A 24,490-nucleotide genomic window follows, 5' to 3' on the forward strand; every position below is an offset into this window, starting at 1 on the left:
ACACTGCCGTCAGAAGGAAACCAGTACACATTATCATGACAACTGCAGTTGTCACATAGTTTAGGTTGTAAATACACACAGCCGATGATAGATATCATTTTAATGTGTTTTTAACTTCCTACAATGCATATGTACTTTAACCGATGTCATGGATTTTTACATTGCTTACGCCTGCTTATTTATTCATTTATTTGATTGGTGTTTTATGCTGTACTGAAGAATATTTCACCTATACGACGGCAGCAAGTATTATGGTGGGAGGAAACCGGGCACAGATAGGGGGAAACCCACAACCATCGGCAGGTTGTTAAAAAACCTCCCCACATACGGCCTATGCCTGATTAACTTCCCATGTCAGTCTTTTTAGTACTAAAGTAGGATGAAAAAGTTTACACAGAATCAATGAAATAATTCGGCCCTAGGAAGGTAACTTCTGCGACATAAAACTGGATGAAATAAGAAATGTTAACCGCTGGAACTTATATATGCACTTGGCAGGAAGCCAAAGTACTGTTGCTCAATTAATATTATGGGGACGGGCTATTCGCTTCATGGTTACTTACTGGAGGCCCTTTCTGCCCCGGTGGTCCGGGCGGCCCATAAGGCCCCTGGATTCCGTCTCTTCCGTCCCGACCATCCCGACCATTCCGACCCGGAAGTCCACAACAATCAGCGGGAGCACCTATAACCAAGGAGAAAAAACTCGTATGTTGCCCACTTTTGAAATGTTACAAATTAACGGCAAAGCTATAAGAAAATCTAAAACCTAATCATACCGTACGCTGTGTTGGTCCTTATCCAGTGTAGAGGTTAACAGCAACGTGTTTAAGAGTAAGTGGAGTTGTATATGAGTAACCAGTATTGCCAGACAAGGATTAATGCAAAATGTAGTTTGTTGTATTTAAGAACATGTTGTGAAGAGGAGAATAATTTGTATGGGTGTATTGTTAAACGGAAACAGAGCTGTTTGACAGCATTAGAAAAACTCCCATGGTGCACTGAAGAGAAACGCTATCCGATCATTTATTCTTGGCAAATTTAGCGGTTAAGTATTTATCATTGACATCAGAATGGTAATACTTCAGAAATATGATAATGTTAAACTCTCTTACCTGAAGCTGATCTTTCCACTGTACTCTCTTCTTGAGTGACATGTTTACTTCTCCCGTCAGTTGATAGCCCCTGATATATAAACAGTAGATGAAGTATGTTTCTACCTCACCTGGTATGACTGAACAGGGAAATAAGACCTACACCCAGATTCAGACAATGTCACTGATTTGCAACTATTTTAGGTGAATTCTTATTCGGAATATTTGATTTGAAGATAAACTGTTCACAGCTTCTGTAGGTCATGGTGGAAGCAATTGTATGTGTCAATTGTCGATGAACGCAACTATGAATGACTTTTTCCACCGTTCTATAAAAGCTTGATTTCGCCCCTGACTATTAATCAGGATTGGTGTAATCCTTTTGCATGACTGGTGGACAAATCTCAGTGCGGTGATATCAAACACTCACCTGACCATTGAGAAAGGTACACACCAACAAGACAATGATAATCATCTTGCACACACTTGTAAAGCTGCAGTGTATTGGCTGTATCTACAGAACGGTAGCAAGTTTTAGTCTGACTGGACTTTGCTGAAATCAACAGTGTGTATAAGCCAGACTGACACCAGATATCCACAAAACCAGTCCCCATGGGCGGCCTGTTCATATATCTCACTTGCAAGTCAGAAGTTGTTGATGTAAACTCATCTCATAATACTGAACATTTGTATATCTAATCGTTTGGTTGTTTATACCAAAAAATACTTCTTTCATAGTAAATTAACCTATCTTATATGGGATGTGAGACCCTTTCCACATTTACATTTGGCTATCGTGGGAATGTTCCTGATGTTGCTTGGGTTTTCTGTAACTCACTTTAAATATACATGTAGTCACACAGTTAACAGAAAGAATTTCATGCCATCCGTCAGTGGATGCTGGCACCAGAGTGTTTATCCAGGTGCAATTCATATAGGGTTCTGAGGTGAACCATATCCTGGAATATTGGACTTCCGAAAACGGAAAAAAGAGCTTGTAGATAATATTTAAACATTTACATTTAAATATTTAAACATTCTGGCAGCTACATGAAATATAAACCTATACTATTTGCTCAAGGCGAAATGATATTTATATGAGAATCTGAACTTCCAATGTCTATTGAAAGGGCCATGCTAGACTTAACTACCTGAGGACATTCGTAGATTTTGTGGTATTCTGAGCGGCTAGCCTCTCACCATTGCGTACTCAACCCAAGTCATGCTGGCCTCCTCTCCACTTGCATAGGTGGGAAGCTTTTACTGCAACCTGCAGATTGTCGTAGCTTTTTTCCATGCTTTGTCTCATTTTACTCACCATTGTTCTGGTGGCCGTCATAGAAGTGAAACATCCCCCGTACGGAGTAAAAAAACCTATCAAATGAATATTTAAATGATCAGAATGATGATGGATTAATATGGATTATCCACCACTGTTCGCTATTAGCGGCAGAATTTATAAGCAGTATTTACTTTAACAGTATTATGTGTTATTACGTGTTTTATTTTATTACTTTTCTGATGTTTGACTGATTGGTGTTTACCGCAAGAACTTTTTAACCTATATGATAGCAATCAGGTTTATAGATAGAATCGTTCATATTGTATAAGAGTTCGTCTGACAATTACAGTTTATGGTTAAACGAGATCGATCCTGTACTTCTTCTTGACATATGAGGATATTATATATCAAGGATATTTTATCTGATCATAACTGAATGAGAATGTGCCAGAATGTAGAACAACTTTTCTTTAAATATAACCTACAGGAATAGTGTTAAGACATTCATATTTTACAGATCCGAATTTTGACTGCAAATCCTGTCATATCAAAATACTCTAACATGATAGGTGTGCTCTACATGGGCTTACATCTGGATGTGAGTATAGGGCCTACTGAGAGTTAAGGAAGAGTCGAGGAGAACGATTGTGTCAGTGTAACATGACTCAGTAAGGTAACGCGTTCTGTTTGTCTTATTTGTGTAACTTCAGGTAAGTAAAACGCAAAATGCATCCTGGTAATCATTACATGTATACATATAGTTTAAAGTTACATCTCGGGGATGAGTGAAGCGGATATGTTCATGGTTACCATATTTTACACCTGGTTTAGTTTTGGTAGGATTATAAACAACAATGAGAAAGTGTTTTGCAGAGATCCATTGCTAAGGTCTATTTTATATATTCATTTGTCTGTAAAATCAGTCATACTCGCTACCAAAATTGCCTTTATTAAGCGACATGTAACAATACATGCTCTTCATATTATTGCAAAGGAAATGGAGTTAAAATAATTTATTTAATTTATAATGTTAAACTCCACAAGCTCAGTTTTGGCACCAAGAACTTGTTGCCTCAGGTGACGTCATCATTATTCAAAAGCATGTTACATGCTGGGCAATGCTGGAGAGTATTTTGTTTTACAATGGCTGCACCAATAAGCGGTTTGAGTAAACTCTGTGCAGTGGGACAACCAACGCTAGTGTCTCTACGAACTGATTACATCGCTTTAATTTCCTAACATCCATCACTAAATCTATACTGCCGTGAGATCATATACTACAAGAGATAAAATAAATTTGATTTTGTATTGTTATATTACACTAAAACGTGTCAACAATTTCAAAGATATCAGTGTCAGTAAGAGGGTTTACAGTTATGTTGATAGCAGGTACCTGATGTCGCCCTCCGTCAAACATGTTGAACTCCGCCCAGTATCCAGCATGCCAGTGATTTTTGAATAATTCTGATGTCACCGCGGACAATGGGTACTTGCCATGGAAACCGAGCTGATGGGCTTAAACATTATGAATTAGAAAAAGTGCAAGAATATGAACTTCCAACATATTTACGTGTAGAGTTTCTTTTGTTACGTGTCACTGACCAGCGCCAATTTGATAGCCAGTATGACTGATTTTACAGATAACTAAATATAGACAACTCGCTCATAGAAATAGAAAGATCCATAATGGATTCTCTCCCTGGTTGCGATGTTGGGATATGGAGCAAACACAAGGAAGAAATGTTCATTGGCAGTTCTTCCAATCTGATTGTGCCTAATCCAGTGGCACACACGATGTCATATGACATAAGTAATCCTCCTTGTTTCATGTATGTCCTCTAACGTCAACCTGCTTTGGTTATGCTGTCTGTCACCATTCCTGACCAAGTAAATGTCCACCAACCGGAAGAAGAAAGCTGGATTCGAACATTTGGATGCGATTAGTATTTCTTAACGAGTTTTTGAGTGTTGTAAAATCACCAGTCTTACCCGTCGACCAGAAGAAGATTCTCTGTGTTGCTGGTGATTCACATGTGACCAAGTAAGAAGATAAGCAGATTCATGGGTATGGAAGTTGAGTAGATTATTGCTACCCTCCTATTCACCATATCGGGAGTGGTAGATCAATCCTGTGTCGAGTCACACCTAATACCTTTAAAGTTGTAACTTCCTCGCTTGGAATTCAGCATGAAGGAGATAGTGCAACAACTAGTTGACCTGTATCAGTATAATGGCTGGGGCAGGGCAGCTTACTTGCCTTCGGTAAGGCGTCTCAGTGAAGCTGCACTAGATAAAAGAGCGATGAAAATCCGACCTGCAACAAGGAGGCACATTACATGCGTTCTAACAATTCTTTCGTCGTCATTTGACTGAAATATTGTTAAGTACGACGTTAAACCAAAAGCACCCACCCACCCAGCCTATTCAAAATAGTCACAAACATCAGGTAACTTTGTATTGTCAGCAGAAGCATTCACAAATAAACCGAAGACCGTCAAAAGGATAACAAAAGTCGATTAGCTTATAATGTGAAAACAAGGTGTATAAACGTTTATTTATTTTCACCAGAGCAATTAGGTAGAAGTATTATTCGAATTTTTCTTCTGGTCTTTTATTGTACTCATGCTTCTTCCCTACAACATCTCACTATAATGCATTTAATCGCATCAGTGTGAAAGCAAAATATTCTATAATTCAGAGACAGTGCCAGCAATTGTATTACCAAATCAACTGAAAAGATTATTTTGTGCAAACGACACAGGTAATCTCATAACCGTCCACATATGGTGGACAAGGTAGTGAGCCACACGCCGCCTCCACCACGTATAGGAGATTTCCTTCTAGGTTAGCAGCGGTGGCGGGATGAGTATCTGGATCCTGGTCCACGCACACGTACTCAGACTTGTGGAACGTGTGGGGTTGGGACACAAGAAATCCCAGGTACTCCACGGTCCATCCCGATGGACACTCGAGTCGGGCTGGGATCATCAGGTGACTCAACCTACCCGGAGTATAGCACACAGCACATTGAGCCTCTCTGTTATGTGGGACGACACCCCCCGAGTTTGTTGTGCGGAAGACATCATTGCCATAATTTAACTGAAACTCAGTTCCATACAGATACGATTTGGATTGATGTCCAGGGTAGGTTTTGTTGAACTGGGGATCCAGTGGGAGACACAACTGGTTAGGTCCGCTTCCTTTATGCTTGTAGTGAGAGCCAGCCATTATACCTAAAGATAAAGCACATTTGCAAATAATAAAAAAGACACAGCTATTTCCTGCAGTACTGAGCCCACAAAGGATGTGCATTAAAGATATGTTCATAAGAATATCCAGTGGTGGCACACAGATAAAAGCATGACGCCTCATCACTTGGTGTGTGAGGTACTACAAGGAGCTCAGTAGTACCACTGCTAAACTATTTCACAACAAAGCCGTTTATGTGTAGTACTAGTGTTCTGTTACACTGCAGCAGTTTATGTGTACAACCACCGGTGTGCTTACCACACCTAATGTGTAGTACCACAATTCTATCAATTTCCACAGTTCTGCTGCTACCGGTGTACTTAACCCCATTTAATGTGTAGTACAATAATTCTATTACACTTCATCAGTTTATGTGTACGACCACCGGTGTACTTAACCCCACTTAATGTGTAGTACAACAATTCTATTGCACTTCAGATGTTCATTTGTACATTCTCCGGTGTACTTAACCCCATTTAATGTGTGGTACAATAATATTGTACTTCAGCAGTTCGTATGTATTACCAGTAGTCTATAACATCTAAGCAGGTAAAAATCATACTTCTTACTGATTCGCTTGGCGCTCAGCACTGAAAGGTCAGAACAAGGAAACAGGACACGTTGGCCCGGTGTCAAAAGAAGACACACTATCTGTACAATGGCATAATGACTTCTCGCCGTGGTATGACTTAAAAATTTTTAAGTACAACGTTATACACTGGGCAAACCTACATACCTACATACGTACATATATACGTACAGGTATACATGCGTACATTCCTACATACCTACATACCTACATACATACGTACATACGTACATACGTACCAACGTACATACGTACCAACATACATACCAACATACATACCTACATACATACCTACATTTCTACCTACCTACCTACCTACCTACCAACCTACCTACATACCTACTTACCTACCTACCTACCCACCCACCCACCCACCCACCCACCCACCCACCTACCTACCTACCTACCTACCTACCTACCTCCCTACCTCCCTACCTCCCTACCTACCTACCTCCCTACCTACCTACCTACCTTCTTACCTACCTACCTACATACATACCTACCTACCTACATGCATGCATACATGCATACATACATACATACATACATACATACATACATACATACATACATACATACATACATACATACATACATACATACATACATACATACATACGTACGTACGTACGTACATACATACATACATAGATACATGCATACATACATGCATACATACATACGTAGAATGAGTGAGTGAGTGAAAGTTTTAACGTCGCTTTCAACAATATTTCAGTTTTATCGCGACAATAAAACGTCAAATAGTCGATCTAATACGGATAATTCATTTACTATTCAGTCAAAAAGGACACCAGAAGTCACATAACAAACACAGACGGTAGTTTAAAATTACAGCTTTCCTGCCATACCAATGGCAGAGAGAAAGTCAAAAATAGTATCACTTTCTACAGAATTGAAAAGTTCTGAAAGAGAGCTCACGTGATATCTCGTACAGGAGCAAAGTCGCCACAGTCAAGCAATATGTGCTTGACTGTGAACCGTTGATCACAAGCAAAGCAATGAGGAGCATCTTCTCCTTTTAACAAATACCCATGCGTAGCACGTGTGTGACCGATACGACACCTCCTCAAAATGCAAGAGCGGAGACGATGCCGTGAAAGGGAAGGCGCTGGACCAACAAACTGACGAATATCATGCAGTTTGTTGGTTGTCTGGCCACCCCATTGAGCCTGAAACAAGTGCTTGATATAGGAGCAAATAAGTGAACGCAAGTCCGAATATGGAACGTCAGTTTGGGTAGTAACGGAATGCAAAGCCGCCTTCGCGGCTTCATCTGCAGCAGTATTCCCAGGGATACCCATATGCCCGGGCATCCAACAAAAGACAATGATAAAATCTTCATTAAGTCGTTTAAACATCTCCCTGAAAGACAGAATGTCTGGATGTACAGGCGAACTAGCCCGAATTGCCTGGAGGCAGGAAAGGGAGTCAGAGCAGATGAGAAATCTGCTACCTCCTAGCTCTGGGATGGACCGAAGTGCGCACAAAATTGCCTTGGCTTCCGCAGTAAATACAGAACAGGAATTTGGAAACCGAGTTGAAACGGTTCTGGGCCCAAGGACAGCGGCAGAAGCCACGCCATCATCATTCTTGGAACCGTCAGTGAATATGCGGTGATAAAATGGATACTTTGAACACATATTACTAAACTCCTGCTGGTATACTAAAGGGTTGGTGAAACTTTCCTTGAGGGAGGAGAGCGAGGTATCAACCTGAGGCTCAGGACATAACCACGGTGGATCTTCCTGGATGCATACATACGTAAATACATTCATACATACATACATACATACATACATACGTACGTACGTACGTGCAAGCGTGCGTAATTTAAAATTACATAATTACATAATTACATGTCTACATACGTACAAACGTACAAACATACATATGCACAGACATAGATTAATACATCCATATATATCTACATACATACTAACGTACAAATATACCTACAAAAATACATACGTATATACCTATCTACATACATACATACATACCTATACACCTACATACCTACCTACATATATACGTACATAAGTAAATACATGTATACAAACGGGGCCTCCGTGGCTCAGATTTTTAGCGCGCTAGCGCAACGTAATGACCCAGGAGTCTCTCACCAATGCGGTCAGTGTGAGTTCAAGTCTCACCAATACGGTCACTGTGAGTTCCAGTCTAGCTCATACTGGCTTCCTCTTCGGCCGTACGTGGAAACGTCTGACAGCAACCTGCGGATGGTCGTGTGTTTCCACCCACCATAATGCTGGCCACCGTCGTATAAGTGAAATACCCTTGGGTACGGCGTAAAACACCAATCAAATAAATAAAGAAACATATATACATACATACGTACATACATTCATACGTACATATCTACATACATACATACCTACATGTGTTAAACATACATGCGTGCATACCCATATACCCAGCTACATATATACGCGCATACGTAAATACATAAATGCGTACTTACCTACATAACACACACACACACACACACACGCACACACACACACACATACACACATACATACATACACATGGAGCCTCCGTGGCTCAGTTGGTTAGCGCGCTAGCGCAGTGTAATGACCCAGGAATCTCTCACCAATTGCCTAAAGTTGTCGTATGTTTGTTTTGGGAGACAGCCACAATTTTGTGTACGCGTGTTATACGCTGACGTAAACACTCGAAAAACGCACTTGTTTGTGTACTTGTAATACCTCAAAGAGAGCGACCACACTTGTGTATGGACGTGTTAAGTGGTGAAGTCAACAGGAGAAGAAAAAACAATTTTAAAGTGATTTGAAATTTTGACTTCAGTCTATGATCGCTTTGCGATCTCATGGCCAGCTGATATATGGTGACATCAACAGGAGAGCACACCAGTAGTGTGTGCAGCAGTTATTTAGGGTCTATGCTGACGTCAGTACAGGGACGACCATCAGCAAGAGTGAATGCGGAATGAGAAAGATGCTAGTCTGTCAATCCTTAGGTAAAGTAAGCTGTTAGTTCAGTTCTAACCTCAGGTATAAATGAAACATCTAAAGGCTCTTACTAATCGTAACTCTTGAAAATTTTTGTGCAACTTAGCCGCAGCATGCTTATTTTTTACCTGAGTATAGTGTTTCCGAATGATCCGGACAGATATTTCTTCCCCAGCGGGTGTAGACAGCTCCTCCTGAAAATCGGTAAAACACACTAGAATGATTAGCTAATACTTAAATCGACAGGTAAATTTAAGCACGGTGGCTATGTCTTGGCGAAGTGAACCGTCACTTCTGATATCTTCAGTATGATGTTACAGTGAGGTATAACTATACATATGTCGACACTGTCCAGATCTACTACCAGTAGTTCTCAGACGTGATATATAATATAAGGATATAAACGACGCACAACACAAAGTCAGGAAAAAAAATACGGAGGATTTTTACTTATTCGCTAGGTACAACCGATCGCTTATTAATATCATATACTTGGTCATTTGGTTTAGAAATCCCTATTTTACTGCAAGCATATTTAAATTTTATTTAACTTCATAACCCGGCTTAATCTTCAAGATCAGTATATAGCTATTAAATAAAAGATAGAGAAAAATTAAACTGAACACGACAACGACAAATTGGTGATTAGTGATAAAATGTATCTGTTTTTATATTACAACAGAAAAACCAACTAGTGTTTTATTGCCCGTTGACTACAAATGTCAAAATCCCGTTTCAAAATAATGATATGAACACTATATTCATGTCTTCCCGTTTTCTCATATTTTTATATACATTGATTTCTTACCATGACTTATGGAGTTTGTGTCTTCCTCTGATCCCGTTGTACCGTCTCCGGTTCTCACACCTGAACGGCCGAAGTTGGCACCAGTCAATCGTTCTACGAGAGTCTGGAACATCTTGTCCAATTGATTGTCCAGATTTATCACACTCTGAGGTCCCTAGGAGGGACAAACGATAGCAAGTACATGTAAATTATTGTGATTTAAATGCTTGCATGAGTTACAAATTTCTTTTATGTTAATGTTATGGATAAAAAGATTTTTTTTTTTTTTGATTGGTGTTTTACGCCGTACTCAAGAATATTTCACTTATACGACGGCGGCCAGCATTATGGTGGGTGGAAACCGGGCACAGCCCGGGGGAAACCCACGACCATCCGCAGGTTGCTGGCAGACCTTCCCACTTACGGCCGGAGAGTGGATAAAAAGAGGCCGTGAAAAAAGCAAATTTCTATTTGGTATTCGTACTTTTAATATACTATCGATTATTGCATCAAACGCCTTCACTGTAAGTGTTTAGGTATTAGAATGATTATATATTTCAATTCTTTTGTAAGTAAATATGCATAGAATGTTCAAAATAAGTGACACTCTGCTCCATAATTGTGTCTTGTTCCTCTTATCCCGGGGCTGAGGACTGTATATTTATGGTCATGAATTCTATGGCCACGCTGGACAGGTACAATTGCGCAATTAAAGCGTACATGGGACACATATTTTCAAATATTATTAAAAATTTATGCAATAGAGTCCATTTCTTTTAGCCCTCGGCCTATATATAGCTGTTTGTAAAATCAGCCATGCTCGCTACTAAAGTGGATTTTAGTCAGTGACACGTTGCAACCTAAGCTGTACACATGGATGTTGGAAATTGATATTCTTGCACAGAAAATGAAGCTAGAATGCTTTTTACTAATTCAGGACACTAACTGGATAAGCTTGATTTTGACAGCAAGAACGCATTGTCGCGATCGGGTAAAGTCATAATTATTCAAAATCCAGTGACATGCTGGATAATGGAAGGAATTGAATATGTGTTGACGAGAGGCAGTTTTGGAAAACGAATAAGACTGAATGTACAGACCGTTGCGATTGGCTAAAAGAAATAAACTATAGCATGGTTTACGATTTGAATACTGATTTCACTTATTCGCCTGGAACATTCCTTGGGTCTTTCCAACATCACCGAAATCTCTTTGCATGCCTCCTTCCTAATTTCATATTTTTTTTTATACTTTCTTAATTCTTTGGTGGTTGGTCTGAACCATCGTTTTGGAAATTTGCGTTGTCAATATTCACCTGCCACGTTTAATTTCGTTGTCGGCCAGTATACAAATGACTGTTTCGACGCAAAGATTCTATGTATTTTAAGTATTAGATTTGTTTACGCTGCAGTGAAATCGCAATGTTTGAATAGCCGAGTTATATCCCGTACCTTCCGCTACGACTTATGAGAAGATAAGGCTTCTGAATTGATCTTTTAAGAGTATTTCTTACTTTTGGAAGAAGAATATGGGAATGGAATATGTTAGGCTCACTCTTCACCAGAATTCAGTTAAGCCCTGCTTCACAAATTATGATGTACTAAGTCCCCTCCACCCTCACAAACCCTGCTGTCTTGATCTCCAAATTTTAGAGAGTACATACGTGTGCCAGTAAACCCCCAACTCCACAAGAGCTACAGAAAGACCAGAGTGCGGTATGATGAGTGCACATCTTCTTGACAATAGTTTTATGTACTGCAGACATGTTCAGCACGTGCAGACATATTTGGCACGTGCAGACATATTTATCGCGTATTATTCAGAGGGTAGACATAAATGCATTTTTTTTAACATGCTAGAAACGAAGAGGCAATTTTCACTGATACAAGTCTCGTCTATAATTTGGGATTTATATATACCTAAGTGCTAGTATTTCTCATTGCCCTTCGTGGTTATATTTAGATGTCTCCATTTGTGTGGAACAAAATCAATTGAAGGACTGCCGTCAGACGGAAACTAGTACACATCATAATGACAACTGCAATTATAACATAATTCATGTTGTTAATACACACAGCCGATGTCAGATATCTTGGCAGGAAGCCAAAGTACTGTTGTTTCGTCATAGTAATTGATATGTTCAATAAATATTATAGGGATTGGCGATTAGTTTCATAATTACTTACTGGAGGCCCTTTCTCTCCCGCGGGTCCGGGCGGCCCATAAGGCCCCTGGATTCCGTCTCGTCCGTCCCGACCATCCCGACCATCCCGACCCGGAAGTCCACAACAATCAGCGGGAGCAGCTATAAGCCAAGGTGAAAAACTCGTATGTTGCCCATTTTTGAAATTTTACAAATTAACGGCAAAGCTATAAGAAAATCTAAAAACTAATCATACCGTGACGCTGTGATGGTCCTTATCCAGTGTAGAGGTTAACAGCAACGTGTTTAGGAGTAAGTGGAGGTGTATATGAGTAACCAGTATTGCCAGACAAAGATTAATGCAAACTGTAGTTTAGTGTATTTAGAGAACATGTCGTGAACTGGTGAATAATTTGAATGGGCACATTGTTCAACGGAAACAGAGCTGTTGGACAGCATAAAGAAAACTTTCATGGTGCAATGAAGAGAAACGCTATCCGATCATTTATTCTTGGCAAATTTAGTGGTTCAGTGTTAAGTTTTATCATCGACATCAGAATGGCAATAGTTCAGAAATATGATAATGTTAAAGTCTCTTGCCTGAAGCTGATCTTTCCACTCTACTCTCTTCTTGAGTGACATCTTTACTTCTCCCGTCCGCTGATAGACCCTGATATATAAATAGTAGATGAAGTATATTTCTGCCTCCCCGAGTTTTAATGAACAAGGAAATAAGACCTACACCCAGATTCCAAGTCACTGATTTGCACCTATTTCAACTATTTTAGTTCTTATTCGGAAAATCGATTTGAAAAGAAACTGTTCGCAGCTGCTGTAGATTATGTTGTAGGCAATTGTAGGTGTCAATCGTCGATCAATGCAACCATAAATCACTTTTTTCCACCGCTATATAAAAGCTTGATTTCGCTCCTGACTGTTAATCAGGATTGGTGTAAGCTATTTGCATGGCTGGTGGACACATTTCAGCGCGGTGATATCAATCACTTACCTGACCAATCAGAAAGGTGCACAACAAGAAGACAATGATAATCATCTTGCACACACTTGTAAAGCTGCAGTATATTGGCTGTATACACAGGAAGATAGCAAGTTTTAGTCTGGCTAGGTGAAATCAACAGAGTGTATTTTTAAGGCAGACTGACACCAGATATCTACACAACCAGTCCACATGGACGGTCTGTTTCTATATCTTACTTACAAGTCGAAAGTTGTTTATGTAAACTCATCTCATAATACTGAGCGTTTGTATATTTACACTTTTGGTTGTTTATGACAAGAAATACTTTTCCTAGTAAATTAAACTATTGTATATGGCAAGTGAGATCCTTTCCAGATTAACATGTGGCTAGCGTGGGAATGTTCCTAATGTTGCTTGGGTTTTCTGTAACTCACTTTAAATATACATGTAGTCACACAGTTAACAGATGGAATTTCATGCCATCCGTCGGTGGATGCTGGCACCAGAGTGTTGATCAGGGTGAAATTCATATAGGGGTTCTAGGTTCTGAGGTGAACCATATCCTGGAATATTGGACTTCCGAAAACGGAAAAAAGAGCTTGTAGATAATATTTAAACATTTACATTTAAATATTTAAACATTCTGGCACCTACATGAAATATAAACCTATACTATTTGCTCAAGGCGAAATGATATTTATATGAGAATCTGAACTTCCAATGTCTATTGAAAGGGCCATGCTAGACCTAACTACCTGGTGACATTCGTACATCTTCTGGTATTCTGAGCGGCTAGCCTTTCACCATTGCGAGCTCAACCCAAGTCATGCCGGCCTCCTCTCCACTTGCATAGGTGGGAAGCTTTTACTGCAACCTGCAGATTGTCGTAGCTTTTTTCCAGGCTTTGTCTCATTTTACTCAACATTGTTATGGTGCCCGTCATACAAGTGAAACATCCTCCGTACGGAGTAAAAAATCCTATCAAATGAATAATTAAATGATCAGAATGGTGATGGATTAATATGGATTATCCACCACTGTTCGCTATTAGCGGCAGTTTTTATAAGCAGTATATACTTTAACAGTATTATGTGTTATTACGTGTTTTATTTTATTACTTTTCTGATGTTTGACTGATTGGTTTTTACCGCAAGAACTTTTTAACCTATATGACAGCAGTCAGGTTTATGGATAGATGAGTTTATATTTTATGAGAGTTCGTCTGACAATTACAGTTTGTGGTTAAACGAGATGGATCCTGTACTTCTTCTTGACATATGAGGATATTATATATCAAGGATATTTTATCTGATCATAACTGAATGAGAATGTGCCAGAGTGTAGAACAATTTTTCTTTAAATATAACCTACAGGAATAGTGTTAAGACATTCATATTATACAGATCCGAATTTTGACTGAAAATCCTGTCATATCAAAATACTCTAACATGATAGGTGTGCTCTACATGGGCTTACACCTGGATGTGAGTATAGGGCCTACCGAGAGTTAAGGAAGAGTCGAGGAGAACGATTGTGTCAGTGTAACATGACTCAGTAAGGTAACGCGCTCTGTTTGTCTTTTTAGTGGAACTTCGGGTAAGTAAAACGCAAAATGCATCCTGGTAATCATTACATATAGTTTAAAGTTACATCTCGGGGATGAGTGAAGCGGATATGTTCACGGTTACCATTTTTTACACCTGGTTTAGTTTTGGTAGGATGATAAACAACAATGAGAAAGTGTTTTGCAGAGATCCATTGCTAAGGTCTATTTTATATATTGAGTTGTCTTTAAAATCAGTCATACTCGCTACCAAAATTGCCTTTATTAAGCAACACGTAACAATACATGCTCTTCATATTATTGCAAAGAAAATGGAGTTTAAAATAAATTTTTTAATTTATAATGTTAAACTCCACAAGCTCAGTTTTTGAACCAAGAACTTGTTGCCTCAGGTGACGTCATCATTATTCAAAAGCATGTTACATGCTGGGCAATGCTGGAGAGTATTTTGTTTTACAATGGCTGCACCAATAAGCGGTTTGAATAAACTCTGTGCAGTGGGACAACCAACGCTATTGTCTCTACGAAGTGATTACATCGCTTTAATTTCCTAACATCCATCACTAAATCTATACTGCCGTGAGATCATATACTACAAGAAATAAAATAAATTTGATTTTGTAGGGTTATATTACACTAAAACGTGTCAACAATTTCAAAGATATCAGTGTCAGTAAGAGGGTTTACAGTTATGTTGATAGCAGGTACCTGATGTCGCCCTCCGTCAAACATGTTGAACTCCGCCAGTGATTTTTGAATAATTCTGATGTCACCGCGGACAATGGGTACTTGCCATGGAAACCGAGCTGATGGGGCTTAAACATTATGAATTAGAAAAAGTGCAAGAATATGAACTTCCAACATATTTACGTGTAGAGTTTCTGTTGTTACGTGTCACTGACCAGCGCCAATTTGATAGCCAGTATGACTGATTTTACAGATAACTAAATATAGACAACTCGCTCATAGAAATAGAAAGATCCATAATGGATTCTCTCCCTGGTTGCGATGTTGGGATATGGAGCAAACACAAGGAAGAAATGTTCATTGGCAGGTCTTCCAATCTAATAGTGTCAAATACAGTGGCACACACGATGTCATATGACATAAGTAATCCCCCCTTGTTTCATGTATATCTCTATACGCCAACCTGCTGTGGTTATGCTGTCTGTCACCATTCCTGACCAAGTAAATGTCCACCAACCGGAAGAAGAAAGCTGGATTCGAACATTTGAATGCGATTAGTATTTCTTAACGAGTTTTTGAGTGTTGTAAAATCACCAGTCGTACCCGTCGACCAGAAGAAGATTCTCTGTGTTGCTGGTGATTCACATGTGACCAAGTAAGAAGATAAGCAGATTCATGGGTATGGAAGTTGAGTAGATTATTGCTACCCTCCTATTCACCATATCGGGAGTGGTAGATCAATCCTGTGTCGAGTCACACCTAATACCTTTAAAGTTGTAACTTCCTCGCTTGGAATTCAGCATGAAGGAGATAGTGCAACAACTAGTGGACCTGTATCAGCATAATGGCTCGGGCAGGGCAGCTTACTTGCCTTCGGTAAGGCCTCTCAGTGAAGCTGCACTAGATAAAAGAGCGATGGAAATCCGACCTGCAACAAGGAGGCACATTAGATGCGTTTTAACAATTCTTTCGTTGTCATTTGACTGAAATATTGTTAAGCACGACGTTTAACCAAAAGCACCCACCCACCCAGCCTATTCAAAATAGTCACAAACATCAGGTAACTTTGTATTGTCAGCAGAAGCATCCACAAATAAACCGAAGACCGTCAAAAGGATAACAAAAGTCGATTAGCTTATAATGTGAAAACAAGGTGTATAAACGTTTATTTATTTTCATCAGAGCAATTAGGTAGAAGTATTATTCGAATTTTTTCTTCTGGTCTTTTATTGTACTCATGCTTCTTCCCTACAACATCTCACTATAATGCATTTAATCGCATCAGTGTAAAAGCAAAATATTCTATAATTCAGAGACAGTACCAGCAATTGTATTACCAAATCAACTGAAAAGATTATTTTGTGCAAACGACACAGGTAATCTCATAACCGTCCACATATGGTGGGGCAAGGTAGTGAGCCACACGCCGCCTCCACCACGTACTGGAGATTTCCATTTAGGTCGGGAGCGGTGGCGGGATGAGTATCTGGATCCTGGTCCACGCACACGTACTCAGACTTGTGGTACGTGTGGTGTTGGGACATAAGAAATCCCAGGTACTCCACGGTCCATCCCGATGGACATTCGAGTCGGACTGGGATCATCAGATGACTCAACCTTCCCGGAGTATAACACACAGCACACTGAGCCTCTCTGTTATGAGGAAGGACTCCCCCCGAGTTTGTTGTGCGGAAGACATCATTCCCAGAACTTATCTCAAACTCAGTTCCCATACAGATACGATTTGGATTGATGTCCAGGGTAGGTTTTGTTGAACTGGGATCCAGTGGGAGACACAACTGTATGCTTGTAGTAAGAGCCAGCCTTTATACCTAAAGATAAAAGCACATTTGCAAATAATAAAAAAGACACAGCTATTTCCTGCAGTACTGAGCCCACAAAGGATGTGCATAAGAATATCCAGTGGTGGCACACAGATAAAAGCGTGACACCTCATCACTTGATGTGTGAGGTACTACCAGCAGCTCAGTAGTACCACTGCTAAACTATTTCACAACAAAGCCGTTTATGTGTAGTACTAGTGTTCTGTTACACTGCAGCAGTTCATGTGTACAACCACCGGTGTACTTACCACACCTAATGTGTAGCACGACAATTCTATCAATTTCCACAGTTCATGAGTACTGCTACCGGTGTACTTAACCCCATTAAATGTGTAGTACAATAATTCTATTACACTTCATCAGTTTATGTGTACGACCACCGGTGTACTTAACCCCACTTAATGTGTAGTACAACAATTCTATTGCACTTTAGAAGTTCATGTGTACAATCTCCGGTGTACTTAACCCCATTTAATGTGTGGTACAATAATATTGTACTTCAACAGTTCGTATGTATTACCAGTAGTCTATTACATCTAAGCAGGTAAAATCATACTTCTTACTGATTCGCTTGGCGCTCAGCACTGAAAGGTCAGAACAAGGAAACAGGACACGTTGGCCCAGTGTCAAAAGAAGACACACTATCTGTACAATGACATAATGACTTCTCGCCGTGGTATGACTTAAAAATTTTTAAGTACGACGTTATACACTGAACAAACCTATATACCTACATACGTACATATATACATACAGGTATACATGCGTACATTCCTACATACCTACATACCTACATACATACGTACATACGTACATACGTACCAACATACATACCAACATACATACCTACATACATACCTACATTTATACCTACCTATCTACCTATATTACCTACCTACCTACCTACCAACCTACCTACATTTATACCTACCTACCTACCTACCTACCTACCTACCTACCTACATACCTACCTACCTACCTACCTACCTACCTACCTACCTACCTGCCTACCTACCTACCTACCTACCTACCTACCTACCACCCAACCACCCAAACCACCTACCCACCCACCTACCTACCTACCTACCTACCTACCTACCTACCTACCTACCTACCTACCTACCTACCTACCTACCTCCCTACCTACCTACCTACCTACCTACCTACCTACCTACCTTCATGCATGTATACATACATGCATGTATACATACATAAATACATACATACATACATACATACATACATACATACATACATACATACATACATACATACATACATACATACATACATACATACATACATACATACATACATACATACATACATACACACATACGTACGTACGTACGTACATAGATACATACATACATACATACATACATACATACATACATACATACATTACATACATACATACATACATACATACATACATACATACATACATACATACATACATACATACATACATACATACATACATACATACATGCATACGTACGTACGTACGTACGTAGGTGCAAGCGTGCGTAATTTAAAATTACATAATTACATAATTACATGTCTACATACATACAAACGTACAAACATACACATGCACAGACATAGATTAATACATCCATATATATCTACATACATACTAACGTACAAACATACCTACAAAAATACATACGTACATACCTATCTACATACATACATACATACATACATACCTATACACCTACATATATACGTACATAAGTAAATACATGTATACATACGGGGCCTCCGTGGCTCAGATTTTTAGTGCGCTAGCGCAACGTAATGACCCAGGAGTCTCTCACCAATGCGGTCAATGTGAGTTCAAGTCTCACCAATACGGTCACTGTGAGTTCCAGTCTAGCTCATGCTGGCTTCCTCTCCGGCCGTACGTGGAAAGGTCTGACAGCAACCTGCGGATGGTCGTGTGTTTCCACCCACCATAATGCAGGCCGCCGTCGTATAAGTGAAATACCCTTGGGTCGGGCGTAAAACACCAACCAATAAATAAAGAAACATATATACATACATACGTACATACATTTATACGTACATATCTACATACATACATACCTACATGTGTTAACGTACAAGCGTTCAAACCCATATACCCAGCTACATATATACGCGCATACGTAAATACAGAAATGCGTACATACTACATACCATACACACACATACACACACACATACACACACACATACACACACACACACACACACACACACACACACACACACACATACACACACACACACACACACACACACACACACACACACATACATACGTACACATGGGGCCTCCGTGGCTCAGTTTGGTTAGCGCGCTAGCGCAGTGTAATGGCCCAGGAATCTCTCACCAATTGCCTAAGGTTGTCGTATGTTTGTTTTGGGAGACAGCCACAATTTTGTGTGCGCGTGTTATACGCTGACGTAAACACTCGAAAAACACACTTGTTTGTGTACTTGCAATACCTCAAAGAGAGCGACCACACTTGTGTATGGACGTGTTAAGTGGTGAAGTCAACAGGAGAAGAAAAAACAATTTTAAAGTGATTTGAAATTTTGACTTCAGTCTATGATCGCTTTGCGATCTCATGGCCAGCTGATATATGGTGACGTCAACAGGAGAGCACACCAGTAGTGTGTGCAGCAGTTATTTAGGGTCTATGCTGACGTCAGTACAGGGACGACAATAAGCAAAAAAGAATGCGGAATGAGCAAGATGCTAGCCTGTCAATCTTTAGGGCACGTAACAGCTCCTCCTGAAAATCGGTAAATCACAATAGAATGACTAGCTAATACTAAAATCGACAGGTAAATTCAAGCACGGTGGATATGTTTTAGCGAAGTGAACCGTCACTTCTGATATCTTCAGTATGATGTTACAGTGAGGCATAACTGCACATATGTCGACACTGTCCAGATCTACTACCAGTAGATCTCAGACGTGATATATAATATAAGGATATAAATGACGCACAACACAAAGTCAGGAAAAAAATACGGAGGATTTTTACTTATTCGCTAGGTACAACCGGTCGCTTATTAATATCATATACTTGGTCATTTGGTTTAGAAATCCCTATTTTGCTGCAAGCATATTTAAATTTTATTTATTTTCATAACCCGGCTTAACCTTCAGATCAGTATATAGCTATTAAATAAAAGATAGAGAAAAATCAAACTGGACACGACAACGACAAATTGGTGATTAGTGATAAAATGTATCTGTTTTTATATTACAACAGAAAAACCAACTAGTCTTTTATTGCCCGTTGACTACAAATGTCAAAATCCTGTTTTAAAATAATGATATGAACACCATATTCATGTCTTCCCGTTTTCTCATATTTTTATATACATTGATTTCTTACCATGACTTATGGATTTTGTGTCTTCCTCTGTTCCCGTTGTACCGTCTCCGGTGTTCACACCAGAACGGCCGAAGTTGGCACCAACCAATCGTTCTACGAGAGTCTGGAAAATCTTGTCCAATTGATTGTCCAGATTTATCACACTCTGAGGTCCCTAGGAGGGACAAACGATAGCAAGTACATGTAAATTATTGTGATTTAAATGCTTGCATGAGTTACAAATTTCTTTTATGTTTATGTTATGGATAAAAAGAGGCCGTGAAAAAGGCAAATTTCTATTTGGTATTCGTACTTTTAATATACTGTCGATTATTGCATCAAACGCCTTCACTGTAAGTGTTTAGGTATTAGAATGAGTATATAATTCAACTCTTTTGTAAGTAAATATGCATAGAATGTTCAGAGTAAGTGACACTCTGCTCCATAATTGTGTCTTGTTCCTCTTATCCCGGGGCTGAGGACTGTATATTTATGGTGTTGAATTCGGTGGCCAGGTTGGGGAGGAACAGTTGCGCAATTAAAGCGTACATGGGACACATATTTTCAAATATTATTAACAATTTATGCACTAGAGTCCATTTCTTTTAGCCATTGGCCTATATTTAACTGTTTATAAAATCAGCCATGCTCGCCACTAAAATGGAATTTAGTCAGTGACACGTTGCAACCTAAGCTGTACACATGGATGTTGGAAATTGATATTCTTGCACAGAAAATGAAGCTAGAACACTTTTTACTAATTCAGGACACTAACTGGATAAGCTTGATTTCGAGAGCAAGAACGCATTGTCGCGATCGGGCGCCGCCATTATTCAAAATCCAGTGACATGCTGGATAATGGGAGGAATTGAATATGTTTTGACAAAGGGCGACACTAGTTACTTAAAGAGATATGGAATTTCATCTAAACCCTGTATTTGACACTGGCATATTTGAGATTGTTTGCACGTTTTAGTATAATTTGACCTCCAATTAATGCTTTTTATATTAGATGTTGTAGTATATGATCTCACAGGAGTATGGTATTAGAGTTGGATGTTAGAAAATTGAAGAATTGGAAGACTCCTTCCAAATTTCACATTTTTCATACTTTCTTAATTCTTTGGTGGTTAGTCTGAACCATCGTTTTGGAAATTTGCGTTGTCAATATTCACCTGCGACGTACAATTTGGTTGTCGGCTAGTACACGAATGCCTGTTTCGACGCAAAGATTCTATGTATATTAAGTATTAGATTTGTTTACGCTGCAATGAAATCGCAATGTTTGAATAGCTGAGTTATATCCCGTACCTTCCGCTACGAATTATGAAAAGACAAGCCTTCTGAATTGATCTTTTAAGAGTATTTCTTACTTTTGCAAGAAGAATATGGGAATGGAATATGTTAGGCTCATTGTTCACCAGAATTCACTTAAGCCCTGCTTCACAGATTATGACGTAGTGAGTCCCCCCCCCCCCCCCCTCACAAACCCTGCCATCTTGATCTCCAAATTTTAGAGAGTACATACGTGTTTCATGTAATGCAGACATGTTTAGCACATGCATACATATTTTGAGCGTATTATTCACATGCTAACCATAAATGCAATTTTTTGATATGCTAGGAAACGAAGAGACAGTTTTCGCTGAGACAAGCCTCGTCTATTATTTGGGATATATATATACCTAAGTGCTAGTATTTCTCATTTGCGTTCGTGGTTATATTTCGATGTCCCCATTTGTGTGGAACAAAGACAACCAAAAGACTGCCGTCAGAAGGAAACCAGTACACATCATCATGACAACTGCAGTTTTCACATAATTTAGGTTGTAAATACACACAGCCGATGTTAGACATCATTTTAATGTGTTTTTAACTCCCTACAATGCATTTGTACTTTAACCGATGTCATGGATTTTTAGATTGCTTACAACTGCTTATTTATTCATTTATTTGATTGGTGTTTTACGCAGTACTCAAGAATATTTCACTTATACGACGGCGACAAGTATTATGGTGGGAGGAAACCGGGCACAGATAGGGGGAAACCCACGACCATCGGCAGGTTGTTGAAAGACCTCCCCACATACGGCCTATGCCTGATTAACTTCCTATGTCAGTCTTTTTAGTACTAAAATAGGATGAAAAAGTTTACACAGAATCAATGAAATAATTCGGCCCTAGGAAGCTAACTTCTGGACTGCGACATAGTACTGGATGAAATAAGAAATGTTAACCGCTGGAACTTATATATGCACTTGGCAGGAAGCCAAAGTACTGTTGCTCAGTTAATATTATGGGGACGGGCTATTAGCTTCATGGTTACTTACTGGAGGCCCTTTCTGCCCAGGTGGTCCGGGCGGCCCATAAGGCCCCTGGATTCCGTCTCGTCCGTCCCGACCATCCCGACCCGGAAGTCCACAACAATCTGTTGGAGCACCTATAAACCAAAGAGAAAAAACTCGTATGTTGCCTATTTTTGAAATTTTACAAATTAACGGCAAAGCTATAAGAAAATCTAAAAACTAATCATACCGTGACGTTGTGTTGGTCCTTGTCCATTGTAGAGGTTAACAGCAAGGTGTTTAAGAGTAAGTGGAGTTGTATATGAGTAACCAGTATTGCCAGACAAGGATTAATGCAAAATGTAATTTGTTGTATTTAAGAACATATTGTGAAGAGGAGAATAATTTGTATGGGTGTATTGTTAAACGGAAACAGAGCTGTTTGACAGCATTAGAAAAACTCCCATGGTGCACTGAAGAGAAACGCTATCCGATCATTTATTCTTGGCAAATTCAGCCAAGTTAAGTTAAGTATTAAGTTTTATCATTGACATCAGAATGGAAATACTTCAGAAATATGATAATGTTAAACTCTCTTACCTGAAGCTGATCTTTCCACTGTACTCCCTTCTTGAGTGACATCTTTACTTCTCCCGTCAGTTGATAGCCCCTGATATATAAACAGTAGATGAAGTATGTTTCTACCTCACCTAGTATGACTGAACAGGAAGATAAGACCTACACCCAGATTCAGACAATGTCACTGATTTGCAACTATTTTAGGTGAATTCTTATTCGGAATATTGATTTGAAGATAAACTGTTCACAGATGTTGTAGGTCATTGTGGAGGCAATTGTATGTGTCAATTGTCCATGAACGCAACTATGAATGACTTTTTCCACCGTTCTATAAAAGCTTGATTTCGCCCCTGACTATTAATCAGGATTGGTGTAATCCTTTTGCATGACTGGTGGACAAATCTCAGCGCGGTGATATCAAACACTCACCTGACCATTGAGAAAGGTACACACCAACAAGACAATGATAATCATCTTGCACACACTTGTAAAGCTGCAGTGTATTGGCTGTATCTACAGAACGGTAGCAAGTTTTAGTCTGACTGGGCTTTGGTGAAATCAACATTGTGTATAAGCCAGACTGACACCAGATATCCACAAAACCAGTCCACATGGACGGCCTGTTCATATATCTCACTTGCAAGTCAGGAGTTGTTGATGTAAACTCATCTCATAATACTGAACATTTGTATATCTAAACGTTTGGTTGTTTATACCAAGAAATACTTCTTTCATAGTAACTTAACCTATCCTATATGGCACTTGAGACCCTTTCCACATTTACATGTGGCTATCTTGGGAATGTTCCTGATGTTGCTTGGGTTTTCTGTAACTCACTTTAAATATACATGTAGTCACACAGTTAACAGAAGGAATATCATGCCATCCGTCAGTGGATGCTGGCACCAGAGTGTTGATCAGGGTGAAATTCATATAGGGGTTCTAGGTTCTGAGGTGAACCATATCCTGGAATATTGGACTTCCGAAAACGGGAAAAAGAGCTTGTAGATAATATTTAAA

General features: G+C 39.4%; 1 protein-coding gene across 1 annotated transcript; it reads right to left on the bottom strand.

Annotated features, from left to right (window-relative positions):
• Positions 1-5,112: 5,112 nt before the first annotated feature.
• Positions 5,113-23,944, bottom strand: LOC135469878 (short-chain collagen C4-like). The gene is made up of 8 exons (XM_064748506.1): positions 23,900-23,944; positions 23,492-23,561; positions 22,937-23,046; positions 20,628-20,781; positions 12,196-12,314; positions 10,031-10,184; positions 9,351-9,416; positions 5,113-5,606 (listed from the first exon to the last, which is right to left on the bottom strand). The coding sequence occupies exons 1-8, from the start codon at positions 23,942-23,944 to the stop codon at positions 5,113-5,115; spliced, it is 1,212 nt and encodes a 403-aa protein (XP_064604576.1).
• Between the last annotated feature and the right edge of the window lie 546 nt (positions 23,945-24,490).

Source organism: Liolophura sinensis, chromosome 7 (assembly GCF_032854445.1).
Source record: "Liolophura sinensis isolate JHLJ2023 chromosome 7, CUHK_Ljap_v2, whole genome shotgun sequence".
In the NCBI taxonomy this organism is placed as follows: Eukaryota; Metazoa; Mollusca; class Polyplacophora; order Chitonida; family Chitonidae; genus Liolophura; species Liolophura sinensis.

Coding starts and splice junctions, on each gene's coding strand:
- LOC135469878 (XM_064748506.1), bottom strand. CDS start 23,944: ATGATTATCATTGTCTTGTTGGTGTGTACCTTTCTCAATGGTCAG. Junction 20,782..22,936: donor CTGGGCAGAAAGGGCCTCCA/GTAAGTAACCAT, acceptor TGTCCCTCCTAG/GGACCTCAGAGTGTGATAAA. Junction 12,315..20,627: donor CACAAAATCCATAAGTCATG/GTAAGAAATCAA, acceptor CTTGGCTTATAG/CTGCTCCCGCTGATTGTTGT.